This window comes from Ylistrum balloti, unplaced genomic scaffold (assembly GCF_031769215.1).
Source record: "Ylistrum balloti isolate Yb309-2 unplaced genomic scaffold, AGI_CSIRO_Ybal_v1 Utg369740, whole genome shotgun sequence".
NCBI lineage: Eukaryota > Metazoa > Mollusca > Bivalvia > Pectinida > Pectinidae > Ylistrum > Ylistrum balloti.
Window position 1 is genome coordinate 600,409 of NW_026781950.1, and position 24,000 is coordinate 624,408.

Here is a 24,000-nt window from a genome sequence, read left to right on the forward strand (position 1 = left end):
GAAACATTTTGTTTTAACTTCAGAAATAGGGGCCACATCACTGAAACTCCAGAATTGATTATATAATGGACTGATTTTGTGTTTATTTTTATTTGTAGAAAGTAAATGCCTCTCTTTTTCAGTAATATTTAATTTGTCATTACACTGACCTGAAATACCTCACTTACCTAGAATTTACAGTGGCTGTTGACTTGTTTATATGTGTAATATGAAATTTTGTTTCACTTGAACACCAGAAAATATTAAAGTATTGATGATTGATTACAAAAAATTGTATACACATTTGTTAGGATTAAACAATTAGTTTAGCGAATATTTAGGATGTGTCCTACCACTTCATTTGATGCTTATAGGTGGACAAACATCTTTGTTTAGATGCTGCAGTAAAGATGGCGTTACTGTCTTACACAGCTGGCTCCATTGATTTATCTGTAGACAATTAATACTACTGTGTACTTATGGTCCTTCTCATCTGGATTAAGCCGTCGTCAATAATTAATCATTACTGTTGGCGGTGTGTAGGTAGATATATATTTCCAGGTCTATGTACCACAGGTGTGTAGGTAAATAATGGAATGAGGTTATACAGGTATATAGCAGATCTTGCATGACTTCAAGTTACTTACGAGGGGATTTCCCTGTCAGAATATTCAGGTCACAGCAACAATTCACTGACATCATGTTGAGAAGTCCTAGCATTAGATAATGATTTAACATTAGTAAAAATACAAAAAAATAATATAATCATTCACCCTCTTGAGAGTGAATCAAAATTATCTAAACCCTTGGGGAAAAATTATGATGATGGCAATAACTTGTCAACCATTGTGTTTGCATCCTTGATAATCTTTTCCGCAGAATTGAGATCATTCTTAATTAGGGCCCTGCATTGAGATGAGGGTGCCCTATAGTAATCTGACTGTCTGTCTGTCTGTCTGTCCGTTTTTGGGTTTCTGTACATTATTATCTCAAATTCTGTTGGGCCAATGATACTCATATTTTATGCCAAGGCTCCATGAAGGAAGTGCTTGCTTGGGTTATCTAGCTTTTCATCTCCCAAGGTCAAGGTCACTGTTCCTATAAACAGAAAATCAGTTAATGCACAATATCTTGAGTTGTATTGGGCCACATGCTCTCAGACTTTATCCAGTGTTACCTCGAAGGAAGTGCTGGCTTGATTTATTTTTGCATATTCTGAGGTCAAAGGTCAAGGTTACTGTTGCTATAAATAGAAAATCATTTATTTCAACCAACGTTTGGTTTTTTTGTTTCTATGTTATAACTTGAGTTTATTTGGCCCGATCCAGCTCAAACTTAATATACTGCTTCCTTATTGGAAGTGCATGGATGGGTCTGCTTTTCAGCTTTAAAGGTGAAGGTCACTAGAATTTGCTTTGGCCAGTTTAACCGAAACTTCATACAATACTTCCTTAATGAAAGTGTTTGCTGAAGGTTGCTTTACAGTTTTGATGGTAAAAACTCAAGTTCACTCATACTATAAACATAAATTTCCCTGCAATAACACATCAGTGGACTAAGACTACAGGCAAACTTTCTGGTCTCAGCAAGACTTTAAAACGTATCACGATTTTTCTTTAATGCGGTCTTGTAAATTAGACAGAAACACCTCAACATTGTGTACTTTCTCATTCACTCCCTCTACTCTACTGAGGAGACTCTTTAATAGACAAAACAGCAAGTCAAACAATGAATCTCAAAATAACTATGTACTGGATTGACCTTATTCAGTGATCACTGACACGATTAACATATATATATATTATATATTATAATCAAATCAGATATCTCTTAAAAGTAGGTCTCAAATGAAATACCACTTATAGTTCTTCTCATGTACCAAGAATTAAGGTCAAACCAATTAAAGAAAACTTATTTAATTGATTTATGATAATTATTTTAAAAGGGTCTCGGTAGAACAGTTCACTTTATAGATCAAAGAAAGGCCTGATGAGCTTTATGAGTTCAAAGGTCATCTTTTTAAGGTTCATTATGCTGTTGTGACATGAACACATATAGTAAGACCCTGGCAGTCATGTTAAATAAAAGGTGATATATAATGTATCAGAAATTTATCGTTGGATAAAAAAAGCCTTGTATTTATATTAATTAAATTAGATTTTTAAATTTTTTTTTTATGGAAATCGCACGTACTGCGAAATTTATCCAGTGACAAGCTCATCAGTGAAAAGAAAAAGTATTTGATTCCCAACTGACCCAATTTTTTGTGCCTACTTTTTCAGATAACTTTTTAAGTTGGGCTGTTATAATACATGTTAATTTCCATAAGATGCACATTATGAAACCTACTCTTCCATTTGATTATTTCAAATATACACTGAACATTAGTAATGATTAATTCTGACCTTAAAAATAAACATAAAATGTGAGCTGTAATACATTAATGTATGAGGACATGAAGCTAGTGTGAAGTTAAATATTTACTTACTAGTAGCAAACAAAATTAATATAAGTCTGTCTCGCTTGCTGTGGAGGAAAGAAGATAAAAACATAACAGGACTGTTATCTCTTTTAAGTGATTTTGAATAGCAAAGAGAGATTGGAGATTCACAATGTTTCACCCCTTCCTTTCAAGAAGCACTTTAAACTCATATTTACCTATCCAAATTTTTTTGCAAATACGAATCAGGAAACATGCATTTTTTTTTATTTCTTTGAGATGGCTAATTTAAATGGAAAATGTTTAATTTGTTGAATCTTAGTCTGGAGATGGAGTAATCAACATGTGATGACTAAATGATCTGAAAGTCTCTAGTATTGTAACTCTATATTATTTTATTCTTGAGTAAAATACTTCCGAATATATTGGATAGAGCCAGTGTGTATAGTGGATAAATTATATGTAAAGTATTTCCCCTGAAGAGCAGCATTAAACAAAGCAAGGACTTGGAAATCAGTCTTCTTAGTTCAGTTGGAATAAGATCTTATTCTGAATAGTTAGATTTATAGTTTGTTGACTTAACTTGTTGTTTTTAAGTTTCTCGCAGATAAAAAATTCTTATGAGCAAAAAAGAAAGTAAACAGTGTCAAATAGTTTAAACACAAGATTTTTTTCACTCATCTACATTTATCATCTAAGAAAGTACTCTTTCGAAACTCTTGGTCTTATTAGGTCACCTGAGACAAAATCTCATGGTGATCTATTCTAATACCCTTCATCGGGCGTTGTGCGTCTGTAAACAATTTAACACTTTCTACTTCTTCTCAAAAACCCCTGATCCGAATTCAATGAAATTTTGCAGAAATCTTTACTAGCCTAACATGAACTAAGCCTGTGTATTATAAGGTCCCCATCACCCAGGGGCCTGAGGGGGCGGGGCCAAAAGTTGTCAAATTGACTAGGATTTCAAAAATCTTCTTCTCTAGACCCAGATATGGTAGAATCAAATACGCTTCATGAATGAAAGCATTTAGAGGTGCTTTACCAAAATTGTGAATTTAATGGCCCTAAATTCATGTTTCTGCGTGGGGAGGGGGTAAAGTTACTATAGTTTATATATGAAAACTAGATTTTTTAATATATTTCAAACTTGGTTAGAATTAAGAGTGACCTCAAAACCCAGATATTGTAGAATCAAATACTCTTCATAAATGGAAGCATCTTAAGGTGCTCAAATTACCAAAATGAGTCTCACATTTCTTCCTGGGGAGGAATATTTTTTTAGACTTTACTGTAATTTTCATAGTAAAATTGCATTTTTGAGTATAACATTAGTTATATCCTACTGGAAATTTTATGATTTTTTTTCCTACGGGAAATAATTTCATAAGAATTATCAGTATAGGATGACGGTTTTGATGGTATCCATGTATTGACAATGGCTTACTATATTCACTGTCACAATTTCTGTTTCATGACACTTCCATGTCAAGCTCTCTTTTTATACATGTGTGTGTGTGAGTTTTATTGAATTTGAGTTTAGATTATGACTATGTTGACATATTGATGAGTTCTTGTTGTTTTTTATAGCCTTCAGCTGCAAAATGCAAAATGGAGTCATGTTTTGAACTTCGAACAGTCTCACTGTTGATTATTGTTGAACGTTAATGATGTTCTTGTAAATTTTTGTCTTATCATGATAAAATGGGCAGGTCACATTGAAAATTTGACAAAGAATTTTGTCTGTGCTTTCTTTACTAGTCCTTTACATTCTAGTAATACTTATTCAGCAAATCTCAGTTTGAGGTCCATTTCTCATACCAGGCTTTATGGTGGCTACACTGGTGAGATATATAAAGGTACACAAGTTAACAATTTTACCTTAGTGTTAATAGGTAAGTAGATGGGTCAGTGCATCTCTCTGTAATGGAGTAACAGTTTATGGGTCTGCTCTTATCCACCATCTCGTGTCTACAGCAATTAAAAAGTCATTAGTACACACCTGGGCCTTTTACACCTGACCCTACCTACACAGGTGAGATAAGTGAGGGACAAAAAAAATCCATTGTAGTTTGTCGTCTAGTAGTTTTACACGATGATAGCCATTGGTCAGCTGACAGATTGTGTTGAACGGATTTTTCAATGGTCAGTGGTCTTGGATGGGACCATATAGTTTTATTTTGTAATATTATGAAGAAATGTTGATCTTGTGTTTTCTTGATTCACAATGTAGTACTGATCATGGCTGACTTGGCAGTGTGGTGAAGACTGATAGCATGAGGATACTATTAAACCAGAGTTTCAAGGGTTCTACCTTTGCTTCAATGTGTACAGTCACACCACATACATTTATGTGACTGCTTAGTTTACTACTTGATGTAAAACTGAATTAATTGATTTCAGTTTTAGCTCACTGTCTCTTAACAGTTACAAGTAACTCAGCTTATGCTGCCAAGGCTCTCAATCTGCCAGATTTGGGGCCGAATATGCAAAATGGTATTTTTTTCCCCAATTTAGACCCCTATTTTTCCCAATTCTAAGCGCCCCAGGCCCCAGTCCCAAAATGGGGTGTGAGAGCCCTGGCTGTCCATTTGACATATGTATCCCATCCCAAAATTAAGTTTTGAGAATAATTTTGGAATTCAGAAAGGCTTATAAGTCCCGCAACTCTCCAGTTTGGTATATAAAATCCTTAGAGATCATAGGCTAAAGATTAACAACTGAATGTTGGTTGCTATTGTATATTTGGCAAAATTTGCATTTGTTTTAACTTTACTTTTTCACCACAATATTCACTTTCAATTTTTAGGAGAAGTTTCTGAAAAGCTTCTAGAACCTTCCTTAAATACAGATAGCACTCCCCATTTATTTAGCATGTACAGTAGTACATCATTTCACAGCTGTCAGTAAGCCAGGCAGTCATATAAAAGGTATTAATAAACTTGCATTTCTCACATTTCTTGAATTATGTTATCCAAATATCAACAATAGATTTATTATAAATTTCATTTTTTCATGACATTTTATTGATTAAATTATTATCATTTAAGTTTAAAATCAATAATGCATATAAGTTATATCGTTCAATAGGTGTATGTACATTATTTACTTGAGATGAATGTTGAATAACTTATATACGCTCTAGAATACACAATATTGTAAGTTATGTGAAATGGTGGCCAGATACATACTTTTTATCTGTATATTCTTCAGCAGGTCACAGCTAGTTTTCGTATCCGGTCCACATCATCTACACTTCCTGTTTTTTCAAACATCACTTCCCTTTTAGGCAGGTTTGGCCAATAGCCAAATGTGTTTTTTCCTGTGTAAACTGAACAAAACCATATTTAGGTGATGAAATGTCAATGGTAAATATGAAATAGACGATAGCTTCTTTAAAATGAAATTTTTATTTTGAATTTAAAATGTCTAATTAAATGATTTCAAAATGAAATTATTGATGACTGTTACAATGGAATACATAGCTGTGATTATGTTTTAGTTCAATATTTAATTTTTAATTAACAAGAATTTAAAAATTGAAAAATACACAAGAGTATAAAGATGTCCTTGAAATTGATTTCCTAATTGAAAACAATAATCATTAGGACCAAGGCTATTGCCATAATTAGATTTAATGCAAATAATTTGAGATGACCTTGCAGAAACATTGGCAGTCTTGAAATTTCCTTTGATGAAAGTGACAGCAAACTTTTCCACAAGTTTTGTAGGGCCCAATTGATAATTTTTCCCAAAATGGAATAATAAGCCGATATCCCCATTACAGTTCAATAAAACCTATTTCATTGTCCTGAATTTGGCCCTATTTGAGTCAACTGTTTTGTTGCCCCCTGGGCTTATTACTGGATAAAATTTTGTGTAACCTGTGCCGCACCTGATGACTTAAGCATAAACTTGCTATAGTTTAACCTTCCAAAATGTTCAGTGTGTATGTAACAATTCAACACCATTCAGTGCGTGCCTGTATATATATTTAGGTAATATTGGGATGGTGATCAATTTTCAATTCAAACTTTATGATCAAGATATCCTTGACATTTTCCTGTATATAATGCATTATTTATAGCATCAGTGTCTCAGGTTTATTTAAAGTAGAGCCGTATTTACCCCTGTAAATGCCCTTATTTCAGATCAACTGAATTTATCCTGTGAAAACACAGGGAGCAGATGTATGATGTCTGACAATGGATATTGGCTCATTAAAGAAGAATATAACATTTGTTGGCAATTTGATGTCACACTGTTTTGTTTGTTCTTTGTTTTAGAACAAGCATGTGCTGTTCTGTAGGTTTACCTGTCACATGATCACAGGAGACGAAGTCTCAAGTGATGATTTGCAATTGCTTTTTGTCTGGCGGCATCCATAAAGAATTGACATTTGTGACTTCTCAAAAACTCCTCAACGAAATCAAATGAAAACTTTTACAGGAATATTCCGTGGCTTCAATTGAGTCAAAATTATTCATTGTACAATCCTCATACACCCCTCTTCCTCCAAAGGCCTGAAGGGCAGGGTCAAAAGAGGCAAAAAAAATCTAATTTAGAAATCTTCCTTCAAGATCCAGATACATTAGAAGCAAATATTCTTCAAGGATGGAAGTGATATGGTTCTTTACCAAAATTGTGAATTTCAAGATCTGGTGGTCTCTAATTACCTGCTTTTGTTAGATATGTACAACTGGTGGGGAAAATGGATTACATATGTATGCAATGATAATAGACTTCAGAATTTAAACTTTAGGAATTTGAAACATACTGTTAAATCCTGTATATTTGAGGTGCTCAATTTTACTAGTTTTTTAAAAGATTTTTTTTCGTGGCCATTTGATTTTGTGTGAAAATATGGCTCCATAAATGTATTTGCACTTAATAAAATGGACATGAATTTGTGGATTGAGAATAACAGTGAAATCACGCAAAATAAATCCCCCATGAAAATTTATTGTTTTATAGTATATCTAGTTATGATTTACAGTGGTAACCACAGAAATGAAATTCTTAAAAATTAAAAGCAAATGATTTTTAGAAGTAGACTTTGTAAGTGTTCAATTGAAGTGTTCTTTGTAGATTATGACTTTATTGCACTGTGTGTAACTTACAATAGATATGTATATTTCACTGGAAATGTGATCTGATATTGATTAGCGAGTTAAGTTAAAAAGGGTTCGAAAAGCCCTTGATAGGTATACATAGATTTATAAATTGCTGTACATAGGTGTGAGTGTGAATGCCCCAGATATACAAATAGGAAGACAACCTATTAACTAGAAATGAATTCAATGAGGAAGATTGTGTGTACTTGATGATAATTACCACACCACACATTGGGATGGCCACATATGATAGAGGATGATACATGTGATAAACTGGATATCATTTATTTTCCAGATGACTGAGTTTTGTCACTAAATATTTTACAAATCATCACTAAAAACATGTCAGTAAAAAATAAGATACCTTGTAAATCAGATACTTTATGTGCATACAATAAGGCAGTATAGAGAAGAAATTCTGATGTTGATCATTCTTCCTTGAAAAGCCTCAATTTTTTATTTTATTTATTTTTTTTTTTTTTTCATTTGCTCTGCAAAATAGAGTCGGTCTTGTTTAACAGAAACGGAAGATTTTTTTTAGGCCTCAAGGTGTAGGATTTACAGTTGCATTACCACATAGATCTCATTTGTCTACAACATATTGATTCTTCATTCTGTTAAATGGCATCCATACAAACTCATCTACTTTGTGTTTCTCAAGGTAGTTTTCATCATCGCTGATGTAGGAGTTATCTGAATAAAAACAATGAAATAAGAACAAAATTGTCATTCAGGATCAGTTCTGTTTTCTCCAGGCTTGACTATTACATAATCTAGGACTTCTAAGAACTGTGTACAATAACATTATTTTAAAGTCAAAATGCATATTGTCTTCCTGTAAAGTACATGTTGGTGGTTTGTGGTTATGTGTGAGATGTCTAGATATGATGCATACAATTCTCAGGATTTACGATCCAAATAAAACGCCCCAAGATGAGTGAGTCATGACTGCAGCAAAGGAGTTGTAATATTTTATTCGAATGACAAATTGCCAAGGTTTTTTTTTTCATCTTGACAACATCCTAGACATGTAAAGGATGTGGAGGAATTTTTGACGATTAAAAATAAAATTGACCAATTGTATGAGAAGTGGTTTGCAGTTAAATCGGAATGTGTCGTGAGTTTTGGTAATGCATCATCACATCAGAATGTTACACAGCCTTAAACTTGTTTTAACCTTATTCTAATGATGTTTTCACAATATTATTAGAACATCTTTAACTAAAATTTAATGGCATTTTAACAGTTTTCTTATTTTACCGCTTTTGCGGTCTTAGAAATATTGAATCTGTTTTGTTAAAGATTTATTGACCCGAGGTGGTTGAATAGATGTTAAAAAATTGATCTTTATCTTTATAAGGTTCTAAAGGGGAGATATGAGGGTCCCAGGGGTGAGATCGGAGTTGATGTTAGCCCCCATCAAAATGGAAAGTAAGAAATTACACAAAAATTCCTGAACGTCATCTGTTATTTCTCTGGAGACGGAGTTGAAAGTGTAAGAGGATTAGTGTTGACTTCCTACCAGTGAATATACATAGCTGACTTGCTAATATGTTGAAGTGGTAATTTGTGGTGATTTGGCTATTTCCAGTTTGTATGGATAGGTCAAAGGTTAACTGTGAATGTTGTATCCTGTAAGCCAGACCTGTCATTAAACTCTAAAGCAATGAGGAGCTAGGTATGATAATGATTTTTAAAGGTGGAAGGGGGGGGGAGGTGCAGTCCCCCACCCACAGGTAAATCAGACAGATTGTATAGCCAAAATGATTATTTAAAAAATTTCAAAGATGAATATTACATAAGTAAGGCTCTTCTATCATGTATGACAGTGTTAGGTAACTACTTCCTGTTTCTGTGTGGGACTTAATTATATCATTGAGTGTGAAAATCTTAATCTAAAAACTGAATTATTTGACCTGCTTCTAATGGCAATCAGACTTACTAGCTTATGATATTATTGTAGCCATTTTAGGGATGTCTGAGCTCAGGAGGATACCTGCCAGACACATGCTGACTGGTTTCTATCATGATGACTGTGTCCTTATCCTGTAATGTATGTAGAATTAAGGAAGATTTGATTTAACACCTACTCAAGGGCACTTGATATCATGATAATGCATGAAGATGCTGATAGCTGCCCTTCATAGGGAGAGATTTAATTGATATCATGCCTAATAAAATCCTGATGTAGGGTACTTGTAACAACTGTTCGCTAAAATTGCAGTGATATTTGATATTTCACTTTGTTGTTAAATTAATGTCAGGTACAGTTGTATTGTAATAGGCTGGTGTATAAATAAGTTGCCCATCCACTTTCCTTTTGCTCTCAGATCACCAAAAGAATTGCTTTGATTAATGAGGCATGTAAGTGAGGGAACAATATGTGACTGTTGCAGGTGAGGAAAACACACACTCACACACACACACCCTCCCTTCTCCCCAAACTACAGGTGACTATTTAATCCACATCACCTGGATGTTTGCATCAGGGGGTGTGTATATTATATGTGTTATGAAAAGACCTTTTCATTTTTACAATTATTACTCATATGCACCATTATGATATCCGTAAGGTGTAATAGATATCCGTACGTGACTGTGCTATTAAGTGCTTTTTCGTGAAAAGGAAATGGAGGAAGTTGGATAGAATTAAGTCCCCACAATATTTTGTATAGAACACTACGCAGTTGAAGCTTATTTACAGTTATATGTGAAATATCCTTGTCACTTTAAATCACCTTTCCTAGATATTATTTTCAAACTGTTCCACATGATGAAAATGGATGTACTTTTTTTGCTAAGACTTGTCAAAGTCATCATAACCCTGTCATCCTGCTGTTCATACTCTCATATGATTGGTTAATATTTGGTTAGTTTACACATACCCCTTCTGTCATTTAAGTCTTGTGCTCTAGAACAGCAAGGAAATTGTATTAAATTGGGATGTTAAAATATGCAGATCAAATTAAATCTGAACATAATACTGCCATGAAAGTGACAAATAACCTAATTTTCATCTTTAAAAATTGTTGCTTTTGAAATATTTGCCTTGATCTGAAGAGGGTTATAAGTGCATGGTAATATTATGTTAACTTTTCTTGCAAACTATTTGGGTGAAAAAGGTGAATTTGATGATGTTCCCTTATGAAACTTTAGATTAAGGGACTTTGTTTAGTGATCTTTATTAATGGATTCAGTTTTGTGATCGATATTAATGGGCTTTGTTTTGTGATCTATATTAATGGACTTTGTTTTGTGATCTTTATTAATGGACTTTGTTTTGTGATCTGTATTAATGGACTTTGTTTTGTGATCTATGTTAATGGACTTTGTTTTGTGATCTGTATTAATGGACTTTGTTTTGTGATCTATATTAATGGACTTTGTTTTGTGATCTGTATTAATGGACTTTGTTTTGTGATCTATGTTAATGGACTTTGTTTTGTGATCTGTATTAATGGACTTTGTTTTGTGATCTGTATTAATGGACTTTGTTTTGTGATCTGTATTAATGGACTTTGTTTTGTGATCTGTATTAATGGACTTTGTTTTGTGATCTATGTTAATGGACTTTGTTTTGTGATCTATGTTAATGGACTTTGTTTTGTGATCTGTATTAATGGACTTTGTTTTGTGATCTATGTTAATGGACTTTGTTTTGTGATATATCATGGACTTCGTTGTTTTGTAATCTGTATTAATGGACTTTGTTTTGTGATATATCATGGACTTCGTTGTTTTGTGATATATTAATGGACTTCGTTGTTTTGTGATATATCATGGACTTCGTTGTTTTGTGATATATTAATGGACTTTGTTTTGTGATATATTAATGGACTTAACTTTGACTTTATATGAAAATCAAGCATATAAAGCTTGATACCAATGTTAGTGTTTCATGTGAATGACATGCATGATTAACATACTGGATTATATAAAACAGATTAAGGTTTCATTAATTGAAGCTTAACCAGTGTGACTCTTGTTAATTGGAATGGAACTTACCATTCCTTAGTAGCTCTATTGTGTCATGAACAGGTACTGGTATAATGGTTTGGAATGATAAAAAATGGTAGGATAATTTTGAGTAAAATTTGAAAATGCAACAATGAAAATTGAGATAGACAGTGGTTCTGAGATACAATGGCATTCCTATTTTTCTGTTTAGTGATGTGATCCCTGTAGAATTGATTGTCTGCAATACTGTCAGTGTTGGACAAATTGGCTATAAACAGATAGTCAGGCAAGTGTAGGAAATTTGCATAGAGATCAATCTGTCTCCTGAAACACTGACTAGACAGTGATAGAACATTCAGATTATGGGTGGCTGGATGGTGGGGATATTTGGATTAGTATTGGGCTTGTAGCTAGACAGTAGTGATTACTGAACCAGATTAGTGGTGACTGGATAGTGGGACAACCAGATTAGTGGTGACTTAATAGTGGGACAACCAGATTGGTGATGACTGGATAGTGGGACAACCAGATTAGTGGTGACTTAATAGTGGGACAACCAGATTAGTGATGACCGGATAGTGGGACAACCAGATTAGTGGTGACTTAATAGTGGGACAACCAGATTGGTGATGACTGGATAGTGGGACAACCAGATTAGTGGTGACTTAATAGTGGGATGACTAGATTAGTGGTGACGGGACATTATGACAACCAGATAAGGTGTGATGAAACGAGCAATTTAGTGTAGCAGTTATGTCTAGGAAAGTGGATGAGTAATGCTGACAGTTGATCAGACAACTGAATTAGTAAATAAACGAATGGATTAATGGCAGCAGCTGGCTGATAATGAAACACCAAAGGGACGTTTACTTTAGACTTAGTAATCGCCAACTTTCAATGCCTGATATTGCTGTTTCATTTGGAAGACCACTTCGTTTCTAATCAGAATGATGATGAGAACATAGATCTTTCTGGTCTGAAATATTTTGGATTGATATGTATGTGATACATCACTGTTGATTTAATCGATGCATCACCTAATCCACGATCAGGTAGAAATTATTGATGATTCCAGGTCACGGCCATGAGTTGGTTGAAGGGTCACTAGAGGGAAACTAGTTAGGTCCAGTAATGAGTATTTACTGATACAATTAAATCCTATTTGTTAAGATTATCATAGGGGATGCACATTATTATTTGTTTACTTAAACTCATTCAATTGTGCCCTACAATTAAAGACAAGACACATTTTTAGCTCACCTGGCCCAAAGGTCCAAAATACCGGAAGGCCTAGAATCATTATATATGACTGGAAGATTCCTTTGATGAAGCCCAACAAAGTTTGCGAAAAAAATAGCCTTGACCCATATTCAAGGTCACAGAGGTCAAATGTGTTAAAACCTTTAAACGACTTCTTCCAAAATACTGGAAGGCCTTGAATCATATTTGGCTGGAAGGTTCCTTTGATAAAGCCCAACAAAGTTTGCGAATAGAAATGACCTTGTCCCATATTCCAGGTCACAGAGATCTAATATGGTAAAATCTTTAACGAGTTTTTCCAAAATACCAGACACCTATAATCATTATATTAGGCTACTATGTTCCTCTTATGGTGACCTACAAAGTTTGCTAAAAGAAATGACCTTGACCAATCTTCAAGGTCACAGGGGTCAAATGTGTTGAAACGTTTAAACAATTTCTGGAACATATGCACAGATATAGCACTGTTAGTCATAAAGATCCAGGTGGGTGATACAGGCCCTCTGGGCCTCTTGTTATGCACATAGCTAGGTGATGTTAAACACTTCTTTGGGCTTACTGTCTGTCTGTTTGTCTGTATGTCTGTCCATTTTACCGTGGCATCAATGTATGCTTTCAGTTGTCTGTCTGCACGTCTACAATCAATAAGTACCTCAATTTAGCAGCTAGTTTAATGTATGCTTTAGCTTGTCTGTATGTTCCTCCATTAGTAGCAAGAAATAAACTTTTCAGAATGTTTTTTTTTAATTTATTGTTTTTCAAGAGTAATTGATACCATATTTATTGGGCAGCAATCCTATAATAAGCCCACTCATGTATATGTATATTACATCATTAAGTAATGCTAATTATTGTCCTGTACCAAGCCCATCCCATTACTCTGAATAAGAAACTAATGAAAAGATCCCCAGTTGGCAAGGATAGATTTGGTAATATAAAAATCCTGATCTCCAGGACTAGGATAGAATTAGTAATATAAAAATCCTGATCTCCAGGACTAGGATAGATTTAGTAATATAAAAATCCTGATCTCCAGGACTAGGATAGATTTGGTAATATAAAAATCCTGATCTCCAGGACTAGGATAGATTTGGTAATATAAAAATCCTGATCTCCAGGACTAGGATAGAATAAGTAATATAAAAATCCTGATCTCCAGGACTAGGATAGATTTGGTAATATAAAAATCCTGATCTCCAGGACTAGGATAGATTTGGTAATATAAAAATCCTGATCTCCAGGACTAGGATAGATTTGGTAATATAAAAATCCTGATCTCCAGGACTAGGATAGATTTAGAAATGTGAAAGTCCTGTTCTTTAGTAAGATATTGAATGACTGATCCATTGCTTGGAATAACACTATAGTAAAATTATGGTGCTTATTTTCAAATCACTGTGATAATTTGTATGTTTTATGGTGTTTGGTCATCGAAAGTTACGCAAGATTGCTTGTAGATATATGTGAACTGTATATCATTTTAATCTAAACTCTCATCCAATGGCATTGGTTTAATTTGGTGCTTGTGCCATTTCCAATATAATGTTTAAGCATGAATGTGTTTTAGGAATTAACGAGTGATAGGTGGTGATGTAATTCTACCAAAATGGGTTCTAGAAATTATATTGTTTGAAATATACCTTGGAAATAGTCTCTAGAGATCCAAAGGACTTGTTTTGAGCTTTAATTTGCCATGGCATTGATGGCTTGGTAATCTGCTCTACTTGTTGCAGCCTAGTTTAGTCAGTTGCTAAAACCTCACATTCAGCTGTTGTCTTTCTAGTCCCGTTATTTAGTAGACAGCTACACATTGCCATAATCGTTTTATGTTTCTGTAAATAAAAGTAAACACTAAAACAGAGAGATTTTATCCTGCACCAACTCAATCATTCAGATTACAAAGATCTGTATAATACTTATTCAAGGTTGAGAAATCATGGCTGATTGTTGATGCATGAAGTAAAACAGTTGTAAGTTCCTCTGTGAATAGACAGAAAAACATGAAGAAAAAAATCATTCATTGATACAGATGAGAGAACATTATAGCTGGGACAAATCACGCTAGACAAGTTTTATTGCAGTGTTACTTTAGTAGCTTAAGATTGTTACTTGATTTGGTTGAAAAAATTCTCATTTCCAGAAAAGGATTTCGTGCCTTTGAAGAGCTGTAGAATTTGTTAGAAATCTCTGATGATACAAAAAATTCCAATGTCCTCTGATTTCACTGATTCTATCTGTATAGGAGGTTGATTACAGTGAGTTAAAAAGGTTGTCAATAAGTTTGGTGTACAGTTTTTTATGGTGATTGATCCATGTATACTCTGCATTGAATGGAGTTTAAAAGCCTGTGTTATGTTGTGAGTAGAACAACATGAGAAGAGTGTTGCAAGTATTGGTTTTGTGAGTATTTTTTTTGCAGGCAGTTCATTGTGGCAAAGTTTGTTGTGAGAATTTGTACTGTGTACAGTTTGTTTTTAATTCCGTTTGTTGTAAGCAGAGTTTGTTGTTAGTAGAATCTGTAGTGTGTACAGTTTGTTTTTGAGTTCTGTTTGTTTTGAGTACCGTTTGTTGTAAGCAGAGTTTGTTGTGAGTAGAATCTGTAGTGTGTACAGTTTGTTTTTGAGTTCTGTTTGTTTTGAGTACCGTTTGATCTAAGCAGAGTTTGTTGTTAGTAGAAACTGTAGTGTGTACAGTTTGTTTTTGAGATGCGTTTGTTTTGAGTACCGTTTGTTGTAAGCAGAGTTTGTTGTGAGTAGAAACTGTAGTGTGTACAGTTTGTTTTGAGTACCGTTTGTTTTGAGTACCGTTTGTTGTAAGCAGAGTTTGTTGTGAGTAGAAACTGTAGTGTGTACAGTTTGTTTTGAGTACCGTTTGTTTTGAGTACCGTTTGTTGTAAGCAGAGTTTGTTGTTAGTAGAATCTGTAGTGTGTACAGTTTGTTTTTGAGATGCGTTTGTTTTGAGTACCGTTTGTTGTAAGCAGTTTGTTGTGAGTAGAATCTGTAGTGAGTACAGTTTGTTTTGAGTAGTACAGTGTGTTTTGAGTACCGTTTGTTGTAACAGTTTGTTGTTAGTAGAATCTGTTTGTTTTGTTTTTGAGATGCGTTTGTTTTGAGTACCGTTTGTTGTAAGCAGAGTTTGTTGTGAGTAGAATCTGTAGTGAGTACAGTTTGTTTTGAGCACCGTTTGTTTTGAGTACCGTTTGTTTGCAGAGTTTGTTTTAGAAACTGTAGTGTGTACCGTTTGTTTTGAGTACCGTTTGTTTTGAGTACCGTTTGATCTAAGCAGAGTTTGTTGTGACTTTCTTTTGTAGTTATTTTGATGTGAGTAGTTTGTGAGTAGAGTTGGTTTTATGTATCATTGGACGTGCTTTCTGTATTTGATAACATTCATGTGTTTTAAATTGAATGTATAACTGAAGTCTGGTTTCCATTGATCAGGTGATACATCCTTGAAATAATATTTAATTTCTCCACGGCTTTCCTCCAGAGACCGTTACTGAAATTGATAATTTAATTTTAGTTGAAAGTTACACCTAAATATTTCACATTTATTATTCTTATATAACATCATTTCTGTAGGGAATACAATGCTTTGTACATTTAATTTGGGTATTCCATTTTTAGCAGTCTAGATCGACAGAAAGCCTAGACTATGGAAATCACTGTTCTAAAAGCAGTCGTGTTATGGTAGCAATTGTAAGAACGATATCTTGATGTTTTGTAAAAAAAGCATTGGGATTGGGTTTGATTTGTCAGACACTTAAATGACTACTTCAGAGATGCTGATAAATAACTTTTTTGTAAGGTGTAAACCAAATTGCTTATGATTCATTTTGAAAATGAAAGTTGAAAATGACTGCCTTAATTTCAAGTTGGTTGAAATGTTTCTGATTTGTTACCTAGCTGTTTATTGAAATTTATCCAAAATATTTCTTAATTTTTGTCACAAACGTTTGAATCAGCAAAAGTCTCATGATGGCCTTGATATATATGAACTCTAATAAGGAGAACCTTTTTTGCCACATACTTTGTATATAAAAGCCTAGGATTTTGATAATCTGGGCCCTAGCTTGATGATAGTAAGTGGTAATGCAAATGTAATCAGTGAAATTACATGTATTGCAGAACACAGAGATAAAACATGTGAGGGACATTGTATATAGAGAAGTTACAATGCGTAATATCGTCCCGATTCCATTATATAACATCCCAATGTATATGTTATACAACTGTCTATAAAAGTGGACAGAATACATCCATTCAGCAAGACGGCATTGCTTTTATTGTGGAAATTTCACATTACACATTAACAACTCAGAAAGAATGCTCTTTGGATAATGATAAGTTCATTTGACATACACTACAACACAGTAGATCTCATTACAGCACCATTGTACCTGTTGTAATAGGCTTATTTTATCATTGGTGAACAACAAAGGTCATAGATTTTGTCTGATTTTGTTCATTTTTCCTGTGGTGCACAACAACAGTGATGTCCTGAGAATCAATAATGGTTTCGTTCCCTGGTCCATCATTCATGGATAGTATCCATGTCCTGATTGGTCAATCATGGATAGTTTCCATGCCCTGATAGGTCAATCATGGATAGTTTCCATGCCCTGATAGGTCAGTCTTGGATAATTTCCATGTTCTTATTTGTGATCATGGATATCTCCATGCTCTAATTGGTTAGTCTTGGATAGTTCCCAGGCCCTGATTTGTCAGTCATGGATAATTTCCATGTCCTTACTGGTGATCATGGATATCTCCATGCTTTAATTGGTAAGTCATGGATAGTTCCCAGGCCCTGATTCGTCAGTCATGGATAGTTCCCAGGCCCTGATTGGTCAGTCATGGATAGTTCCCAGGCCCTGATTGGTCAGTCATGGATAGTTCCCAGGCCCTGATTGGTCAGTCATGGATAGTTCCCAGGCACTGATTTGTCAGTCTTGGATAGTCCCCAGGCCCTGATTGGTCAGTCATGGATAGTTACCAGGCCCTGATTGGTCAGTCATGGATAGTTCCCAGGCCCTGATTGGTCAGTCATGGATAGTTCCCAGGCACTGATTTGTCAGTCTTGGATAGTTCCCAGGCCCTGATTGGTCAGTCATGGATAGTTCCCAGGCCCTGATTGGTCAGTCATGGATAGTTCCCAGGCCCTGATTGGTCAGTCATGGATAGTTCCCAGGCCCTGATTTGTCAGTCTTGGATAGTTCCCAGGCCCTGATTGGTCAGTCATGGATAGTTACCAGGCCCTGATTTGTCAGTCTTGGATAGCTCCCAGGCCCTGATTGGTCAGTCATGGATAGTTCCCAGGCCCTGATTGGTCAGTCATGGATAGTTACCTTGTCCTGATACTGTAGGAAGTTTGCATAAGTACCAGGTAATTAGGTGTGTCACTATGTGCTATTAATGGGAAACCTGTTACTGAAGCTAACTTCCTGAAAACTGAATTATTTACATTCAGATTTAGAGGTACATATACCTGTGTAATAAAATTCCACTGTAATTAAGTTTTGGTAGTGTTAGGTAAATAGAACAATTGAAAATACATAACACGCACAACTTTCAATTTCATTAGTGTATCCTATTGGATCTATATAATCCCTTTGATGCTGTAGTTCTCAATATTATTATTTTTTTGACAGACACAAGTCACAATATTTCTGATATACCATATCCCAAAATAAGTCCATGATTTGTAATAAGCCCACCCACATCCAATATTTTAGTAGAAAAAACAAGTGCTATTTCATTGTCCTGTAATAATGCAACTGTCCTACTTTAACTCACAAGTTATTTGTTGCCCCGAATACTGGACTTATCACTAAATAAATATGATCATCTTTCAAAAAGCCATGAAAAATCTGCAAACTGATACTAATCATGTATTCTGTGTTTATAGGTGGATAGAGGCCTGTATTAATGAAGAGCTTCCTCCTACTACAGAACTTGAAGAAGGCCTACGTAATGGTGTCATCCTGGCAAAGCTGGGACACTTTCTGAACCCTCAAATTGTACCCCTCAAAAGAATATATGACAAAGAACAGACACGATTTCAGGTAAGACTGGCGTGTTGTTTATTCTCTAGCGATAAAGAAGTTCATAATCTTTTTTAGTCAGTAAATTGTATGAATTCAAAATTGTATTATAGTTCAAAATACTGCATCTTTTTTTTTCAAAATTGTATGTCACTTTTTCTATTCAAATCTATTAAAATTTGACCTTCTGTTTTTGAGAACTTCATAACTTTCCTGAAACTAAGGAAAACAGCAACAATTTCCATCCTCCCTCCCCCTCTTCCATAAATTTATTTTAAAGTACTGTGATCCCTTTTTAGCAAAACCAAAAGCAACTACTCCAAGACAGCTAAAATTATTTTGATTAATTGAGCTTTGATCATGGATTGGTGTGACTTTATGCAGTTGAAACTGACAAAGAACTCTCCCAGTAGAGACGAGTCAAGGTTTTAAAAAATATTCCATGCTAATGATTCATATGTGCTACATATAAAAATGGCAATTTTCTGTTGATTGCTCCAGTTGGCACCAATACAGCACTTTATTTATTTTGTAAAAATCCCAACAGGGTGAACATAAAAATTCAATGTTCGGGGAAGGAGTTATTGCAAGACAATAAAAATCATATGTAAATATGTTCTACATAACGGCAACACATAAAGGCGGGCTTACTACCATGCATTTGGTTATTTCTGAATAAAGACAAGAGCATGGAGTGTTCTAGGAAGTATGAGGACTAAAGCTGACAGCTAGTGAATACTAAATGTGAAGTATGACCAGCCCATTAGTGAGGATGCCCTACCCTCCATTGTTTTCATCCATACCTGCATGTTACCTTCAAATCCTTTTTTCGAAACTATGCAGGCAAGTCCCAAATGAATTATACTGTACTTACAACCTGGCATGTTATTTAAGTATCAGGTAGAAACACATGCACCCCAGACATTCAGGCAGGCATGTCTATATCTAAAATCTCTAATTGGTTTCGTTTTAGTCACAACAGTTGTGTAGAAATTATTTGCTAAAGTTGTAATGGTGCTCTAAGAACTTTTCAGTGTTCATGACTTTGATCATTCACCAAGCACACTTTACGTGAGGATGAACGTTGATCACGACAGACAGGCGATGCCACAGGAGACCAACTTAATCTTCAATGCTGGCTTCTCTCACTGACAGTCTGACACGATGCACTGTCTCAGCCAACTCTGCCATCGTGGGTCTGTCTCTCTATCATGTGCATGTTGATAATACATCAGCTCATGCACTGCATAGAGACAAGGGACTTCAATCCATACGATAGAAACCAAGATGGATGAAAATATTATATAATCTTTTGTATAGGGTAACGAAACACCTGTGATCATTAATAAGAAAGAAAATCAGTCTTTGGAGAACAACATCCGCTCTGTTGGTTGTGTGGTGGATTATCCTTAGTTGTTGTAACCAATGTGGTCTTAATTATCTCGTAATAAGCCCATGGTCCATAATAAGCTATTTTGTTATTTTTTACCATATCTTCCAGATTATAAGCCACTGCTTTTTTTCTTGGTGGTCAGGCATGCTGCTTATATACCTGTACATGTGGACAAAAAAAAAATCGGAAGAATGAAAAAAAAAAGTGTACCAGTATGAGACACATGTTTGTGACTGAAACTGATTATCTAAAACCGTCATTTGCAACCGTATACAGGATGATTTTAAGATTGAAATAGAAATAACATTCTCATGGATTTAATCAATCAAGCTATTTAATATGAATTACAAGAATACCTCCTGTACTTTTGTGGTTGCTTCAGAAGCCATAGCAGAAGTTTACAATAGTCTGTTGCATCCTGGGATCAATAGGTCATCGGGTCAAATTCTAGAATAACTGCCATGCTTGTTTACGATAAGAATGGCATATTGTATATAAGAGTTTTGTAAGCATGCAAGGGCCTTCACTAATATTTAACAGTACAGACACTGATGGAGAGATTAAGAAAAAAAACGTGCATCAGTGCCTATATCTGTGCGTAGACCATCGTTGGAGGCTCCCAAGATAAACAGTTTAGATAATTGCTATTTAACGTTTTTGATACACATCAATAACATAAAGGATTATCCATGTGTAAATCATTTGTGAACTTATATTACATGTTTTCGCTGATGATTTTTTAAAATTGCCTTATATTCCGGTGCGGCTAATATATGGATCAAATTGAAAAAAATTGTTAAAAATTGGCTCTGTGACTTAAATAGTGCTGCGTCTTATAACCAGGAAAATACGGTAATAAAACTGCAAAAAATATCCGTATTGAAAAAAAGAAGATTTAAAGTGAAAACAATTGTTCATTTCATTACTAGGGTGATAAATACATCATTTTGCTTCAATCATTTGCTAAAACCAGCGAAAAATTTGAACCACTAAAAAACAACAACAAAAAAGAAAATAGCTTTTGAATTATTATGATCCCGTTCTCAAATAATCCCACCACCTTTATGTTAATGCAAAGGTAATGTGTTGGCCCTCTGAGATTTTGTAATCAGTTTATCAGTTGACTTTGAGTCAGAGATTATGTGTTGGCCCATTGAGGTCCTTTAATAAGCCCACCCTAGACTCTTGAGTTGGAAGTAAAGTGTTGGTCTTCTTGTAATAATGCCATCACCTGATTTTGAGTTAGAGGACCAGTGACAAGCACCCACACCCACCCCCCCGACGTTGACTTTAGTAATACTAAAAGGTCTACAAGAAGACAAACACTACCAAAAACCAATCTTACCATACATTTATTGTGTATTCATTTGAAAAAATTTATATCATCAATGTTGTTTTCCCTTTTACTTCAGTCTCGAGGATTACATTTCCGACACACAGACAACATTAACCATTGGTTCTCTGCAATGGAGAAAATTGGCCTTCCACAGGTATGTATGATATGTATTCAGGGCTCTCACTGCTTGTTTGTTCATTTTTGGCAATTGATTCTAAGGGAAATTCTGCACCCAATCTTTTTATAATAGAATATACTATTACAATAGAAAGCTTCTTTCACATAATTGAGGGTCTAGCTAATCGTTTAATATTCTGTTTCACGTAGTTTCTCCAAGGTCACTTGCACAGTCTAGTAGCTTCTCTGGAATCCTCCAGGGTTTAGTTGCTTCTCTGTGTCTGAGGAGATTTCCTCTTCTAGCTATTCTGTGATTCCACCGAGTCTGATTCTCATCTGAAAATAATGCATTTGTAAGTAAATGTTTTAGAATAGATTGAGTAGCCCCTGATACACCAAACTCGAAGCTTTTATGTGTAGTAACATGTGTTGTGGTGTTATAAAAGGTCAAACCAACCCTGTTTTGGGTTTCGTCACAGCCAGAGACTAAAGTCCCTTGTAAGGTTAAGATATGTCACAACATCTCTGTATTGGCCCATATGCTTATATTTTGTGTTGTAATGTACAAGTCTTATGGTTTGACAGTATACGGTGATATGATCATCATCCTTGTTATACGGATGCAAACAATTTCGTGAAGAGTCCACTTCCTGTAACTGTAGAAGGAGTAGTGTGAATTTCGCCAAACACAGTAATGTAACGGCTTTCGATCTGTCTGTTTGACATCATAACTCTTGTTTATTTTTAGACCAAAAATTTGTCTCAGTTTGGACAAGTCAATTATCATCTTGTCCATCATTATTAGAAAATTAGAATAAATGCTTAAAAACAACTTTAATGATATTTCTGTAAAAAGAATATTAGCCTGTGACCTTCACAGATTTCAACGAGGTCAAATTTCATTGTCATCTGTCTGTCTGTGAATTTGAATTACAATAATAATTTCGAAAAAATTAATGTAGGCGAGTAATGTGTACAAATAATATCGTATGTTTGTACTATATAAGACAGACAATATTGCACTTATCCTGCACTAAGCCGACAAGGCAAACAGGTGGGCTTATTACAAGATGCCAACATGTTACCTCTTACTCAGTCAGTCAGGGTATGTGCTTATTACAGGACCAGGGCTCTTGATCTGCCAGATTTGGGGCCGAATTCCCAATGCAAAATAGTATCTCTTTTTCCCAATTTAGACACCAAGTTTTCCCAATTCTAAAGAAAACACCACTATTTTGCCCAATTCTAAGGCCCCCAGGCCCCGGGCCCCAGTCCCAAAATGGGTTGTGATAGCCCTGAGGACAAAGAATCACTATCTGTAATTCTACTTTATTGTTGAATGAATAATTCAACTGTAGAAAAATTTCTGTAGAACTAAACAATGGAAATAGGTAATAGATTAACTGGGGAAGTTTAGATCAGGTAGGACAGAAAATTTATAGTGAAATTGCAGGAAGTTTATTGTCTTGTTGATAGTACATGAAGGAGCCATTGTCCTTGCCCATGGAAATCTACATCACTTTAACACTTGTCACAAAGATATAGTATGATACCAGTTCAATGTCAATGTAAGTCTGTGTCACACAGACTCTTGTTTCAAGGATATGTATATCACTAAAAGGGGCATAAATTTTCAGAGAAACTTAATCATTCAAAAAATGTAATTATAACAGAGGTCCTTATATATTTCAATATCTCCACACAGGATTGAACCTGGTACTGCTACCTAACTACACTTACACTCAACTGATCCAACAAGATAGAAGTTCTGTCTAACTGCACAATTCCCTTGGTTATAGTGCCTGCCACAGTAACGTTTGTAGGCCAATGCTAAGTATTATTCTGGAGTCCCTACCTGGGCATCAATGTAAGAGAGATTATTTATTTCTATAGTCTCCACAAGGATTTGAACTTGGGTCCTCAGGTGTTCTTGTCTAACATTCAGCATATCAGGCAAAAGAGAGATTTCCTCTAACTGATTGATGTATTGCAGCTACCATTCATCAGTTTCAATGATAAAGTGGGGAGAGTGCTTGGATCTTTGTGATGCTGGTGTACAAGATGTCCCATGTACCCTTGTGAAAAGATTTAGTTCATAAGTTCTGCACCTGATTAGATTTTGGTGGTCATATATGTCAAGGTTGAATTCTCCAAGGTCACTCTTGACCGCTTTTGAACCAGATAGATTTTGTACAAGATGTCTTGCGAGTGCCTCAACAAATTTGTTTTTGAAAATATTGGAAAGTTTGGGATTCATTTTCAATGTGAACTTCTGGTTACTTTGTTTTTTTATCTACAAAGATAAAATTTGCCACAATTTGACATAAATTTGGTATAAAAATGATATACATGTATCAAAATAA

General features: G+C 34.8%; 1 protein-coding gene across 1 annotated transcript in view; it reads left to right on the plus strand.

Moving 5' to 3' along the window:
- Positions 1 to 24,000, plus strand: part of LOC132543058 (ras GTPase-activating-like protein IQGAP1) — a 79,152-nt gene that overhangs the window by 7,951 nt on the left and 47,201 nt on the right. The window contains exons 3-4 of the mRNA XM_060206512.1: positions 18,656 to 18,812; positions 21,597 to 21,674. Of these exons, the coding sequence (XP_060062495.1) occupies positions 18,656 to 18,812; positions 21,597 to 21,674 (235 nt within the window). The remainder of the gene's footprint in view (positions 1 to 18,655; positions 18,813 to 21,596; positions 21,675 to 24,000) is intronic.